Raw genomic sequence first — 4,172 nt, 5'->3', positions numbered from 1 at the left:
AAATCAACCCAACAAATAGCCCAACAAAATCATCCAAAAAATAGCCCAACAAAATCTATAAAGTATAGATTACAAAAATTCAACCGTCCAATTACAAAAAAATAATCAACCCAACCCAAATGAAACAATCTGAAAAAAAAAAAAATAAATCATATAAACAAATCTATACATAAATGAGCCCAAATTAGCCCAATATACAAATCTATAAAAAAAAATCATATAAAATCATATAAATAAATCTATAAATCAACCCAAATAAACAAATCTATAAAACCCCAATTATACAAATTCATATACTAGAAAAAAAAATAAAGAAAAAGTTTTACCTAAGGCAGATGGACAAAAGATAGATCGGCTCACGGCGGCAGCAGCAGCAACAAAATCGGAGACGGCGGACAGCAACGAGATGGCGACCGATGGGAGTGAGGAAGAAGAAAATGAAGAAAATGTTTTATTTTCTACTCAACCCTTTTTTTTGTTCATAATTATTAAAATAATATTATTTTTTTAAAAAAATCTTATTTGAGTTAGAAATTTACAACCTCAATTCTAAAAAGTAGATAAACAATTTCGAGCATACGCCTCTTTTAGGCCATCGATAGGATTTGACGATCAATATCATCCAAACAGGGAATTCTGTAATCTCACACATTGGAAAGGAGATATCCCTTAAAAAAAAAAAGAAAAAAAATCTGAACCATCTTCTCATGTTTTTGTCTGTGTCTGCCCTCTCATTCACATGATCATATTTCTCTGAGTGGAGCTGACAAAGAATTAGCAACCATTCAGTTCCTCACCCCCAGAAACTTCTCTCCCATTGAAATAAATTGGGCATTAAAAGATCCATCTCCTCAAAATTCGAGGCCGAAACGAACAAAATGGCCAACCTCACACCTTTCTCTAAACTTGATGAAACCTTCGACAGAGCTTCGGAACTGAAAAGCTTCGACGAAACTAAGGCCGGCGTGAAAGGGCTTGTGGACTCCGGCATGACCGAGATCCCAGGAATATTCTACTGCCCACCCAAAGAAGGTTCCAATTCCGTTCCCAATGAAACCCATTTGGGTGTTCCGGTGGTGGATTTGGAAGATATCCATAAAGATCCACTGAAACGCAGAGAAGCGATGGAGAAAATCCGAGAAGCTTCGGAAACGTGGGGTTTTTTCCAGGTGCTTAACCATGGGGTTCCGGTGAGTGTTCAGGAGGAGATCATAAATGGGACGCGTAGATTTTTCGAACAGGACACTGAAGTGAAGAAACAATATTATACAAGAGACGACACTAAGCCTTTCGTTTACAATTGCAATTTTGATTTGTTTAGCGCACCTGTAACTAATTGGAGAGACACGTTCTCCACTCAAATGACCCCAAATTCTCCCAACCCACAAGACTTGCCTCAAGTTTGCAGGTAAATTCTACTCTCTCCATCGTCTTTATCAAAATGTACATTTTTAAACTGAGTTTCCAAGAATAGATTTAAAAAGTTATTGAAGCATTTTTTTAATTTTTCAAAATTATTATATGATAGGTAAAATTATAAATTTATTTTTATAATTAGTTTTTAGAGAGAAGATATCATTTTTAAAAATTATTTATCTAATTTAAGATACCATATAATTATTTTAAATGATAATAATAAATTATTTAAGGAAACTTGAAAACCAAAAAGATATATTTTGAAAACTTAAAGACCAGATAGATCTATTCTTGAAAACTTGGGATTCTTATAGTAGTACAATTTGAAAACTTAAGAATCAACGCATACATTCTTCAAAATTCAATAACTAAATAGATAGTTTTTCTTTAATTATATCAATCATAGGTACCATATCAATAGAATTAAAAATCTTTTTAATGGTGTGTCGTGTCAATAGATTAGAAATGGTAAAATAACTAAATATCAATAACAAATTTGATAATAAATAATATTATATTGATATTATTTTTAAATCTATCGTTGATATATGTGCATTGATGATAGATATATATTATTGAAAGGTGTAAAAATTGTTTACGAATAATAAAGGTAGATTAGTGATGTATGAGAATAAAAGCGAATTATATAAAAACGGGTAGATACATGGATAATATTTTTAAAATGTTATAGATTTGAAATTTCGTGACAAATTCAAGGTTGATTTAATGACTAATTTATGGTAGTTTTGAAAATAAATAAATAAATTTAATGACGTAAATTATATTAAAAGAAAAAAAAAAAAAAAAAAAAAGGGATTCGGTAGATGTCATCGCATTCAAGGTACCTATGATTGATTAAATCAAGAATTTTGAACACATTAGAATGAATTTTGGTGTTAATTTTTTTGTGATTGATGATAAAGATTTTTGATGTAGGGACATCTTAATTGAATATTCAGCACAAATGGAGAAGGTTGGACAATTGATATTTGGGCTACTTTCGGAGGCCCTTGGTTTGAAATCGACCCATCTCCTAGAATTGGATTGCAATGAAGGACATGCCATTATGTGCCACTATTATCCACCGTGTCCTCAGCCGACACTCATCATCGGTACCACCGAGCACTCTGACAGTGGCTTCATCACCGTGCTGCTACAGGGCCATATCGGAGGTCTTCAGGTGCTTCATCACAATAAATGGGTGGATATTCTGCCAGTTCCCGGAGCCTTGACCGTCAATGTCGGTAGCTTATTGCAGGCAAGGCTTTATTATGCATTCATTAAGTAATTAATTAAATTGTATTGATAAACAATAGAAAATATAGCGATCGGTTTGGTTTAATTGAGTTCCTTTTATGGAGGCAGCTGATTTCAAATGACAGATTTTTGAGCTCAGTGCATACAGTGGTGGCCAATTGTGAGGGTCCAAGAGTATCGGTGGCAACTTCCTTCACTACTGGTACTATACCCATCAAACAATTGTTGTCTGAACAAAATCCTCCCAGGTATAGACAAATCACTATTAAAGAATACCGCCTCTACTTTATACAGAAAGGGTTGGATGGAACAGATGCTCTTACACATTTTAGGCTTTGATTTACTCAAGTGTTTTGGTTTCCAATTCCAAGGTTTGTTAAATTTTTTAATTATAATAAGTTTGAGTTTGTTAAAGTGGGTGATTTTTAAATTGTAAACATGGTATTGAAATAATGTTGTTTCCTACCCTATCGTAAGGTTTATTATGTCTAAACTATTTGTTAAATTATTTTTTGAGTGTGGGTTTAGGAAAGAGGTGTGGTCTGGGGTGTTGCATTAGTTGGGTTCGTCGCATCGAGTGGCGGATTGGGATGTAGAGCTGAGTTGGTTGTCAGAGTGAGGTCAGATAAGGGGTGCGTAGTAAGTTGTACCGTGTTTTCTAGTGTGCTTCCATATACTACATCTAGCAGGAGCGTAATCGACGGCTGCATGGAGGTCGATCGAGGTCGATGTCAACTCTGGTTCACCTTATTATCTTTACGGTTCGTGCTCATGCTACTTCCTAGCGAGTTGACCTTCTTGGTCTTATCTAATGTGTTTACAGATGTTTGTTCTTTTGATCTTTACGTTGTTCTTTGTTTAGCTACTGTCCCTAGTTTGAGGAGTTTTCGGTTCTTTTCTCTGGTTTTCTCCCTCGTGGTCTGCGTCTTTATTTTTATGTATTGTTTTGTTCTAGTCTTATCTTGTGGGCTTTGTTTTGACTTGTTTGTCATGTCTTTACTTGTGCTTTGTTGTTTTGATGTCTTAATCCAGATTATGGGATCCCCTTATTGTTGTATAATAATATCACCTATTCTAAAAAAAAAAAGAAACTATTTGTTAAACGCTTGATTGTATTAAGTTTGAGTTTATGTTGTCTGATACTTAATTTGTTCATTGCATGCAATGTTAACTAAGTTTATTTATTAATTATAATTATTGTTAAATAACTATTGAACTTGACTTAAATTTACAATTAGTACGTATGGTTCTAAAGCTAAAAACATTTTAAATAAAAAATTGTTTTAAAAGGTATTGGCCCTGCAAACAAGTTATAAATTTTAAATTAAGTTAGATTATAAATTTTGTCATTATGATTAAGAAAAAAGTTTTAATTTAATCTTTATAATTTCAAAAAGTTAGAATTTAGTGGAAATAGTTTGGAAAAAAAACCCTCAAATCTTTAATTAATTAAGCTAATATATTTGTCCGAGGATAGGAGTTAGACAAAATTGTCAATT

General features: G+C 32.9%; 1 protein-coding gene across 2 annotated transcripts; it reads left to right on the top strand.

Moving 5' to 3' along the window:
• Window positions 1-562: 562 nt before the first annotated feature.
• On the top strand, window positions 563-3,776 carry LOC120069648 (1-aminocyclopropane-1-carboxylate oxidase homolog 1-like). 2 transcript variants are annotated; one of them, XM_039021431.2, is made up of 3 exons: window positions 563-1,408; window positions 2,353-2,674; window positions 2,799-3,776. In XM_039021431.2, the coding sequence occupies exons 1-3, from the start codon at window positions 879-881 to the stop codon at window positions 2,835-2,837; spliced, it is 891 nt and encodes a 296-aa protein (XP_038877359.1). In that variant the 5' UTR covers window positions 563-878; the 3' UTR covers window positions 2,838-3,776. The 2 variants fall into 2 exon arrangements, with proteins under 2 accessions (XP_038877359.1, XP_090167033.1); XM_090310907.1 differs by having other exon boundaries at window positions 2,782-3,776.
• Window positions 3,777-4,172: the final 396 nt, after the last annotated feature.

The sequence above is a fragment of the Benincasa hispida genome, chromosome 1 (genome assembly GCF_027475165.1).
Source record: "Benincasa hispida cultivar pf3 chromosome 1, pf3_genome.v1.1, whole genome shotgun sequence".
Lineage (NCBI taxonomy): Eukaryota > Viridiplantae > Streptophyta > Magnoliopsida > Cucurbitales > Cucurbitaceae > Benincasa > Benincasa hispida.
This window is presented reverse-complemented; position numbering and strand designations above follow the sequence as displayed.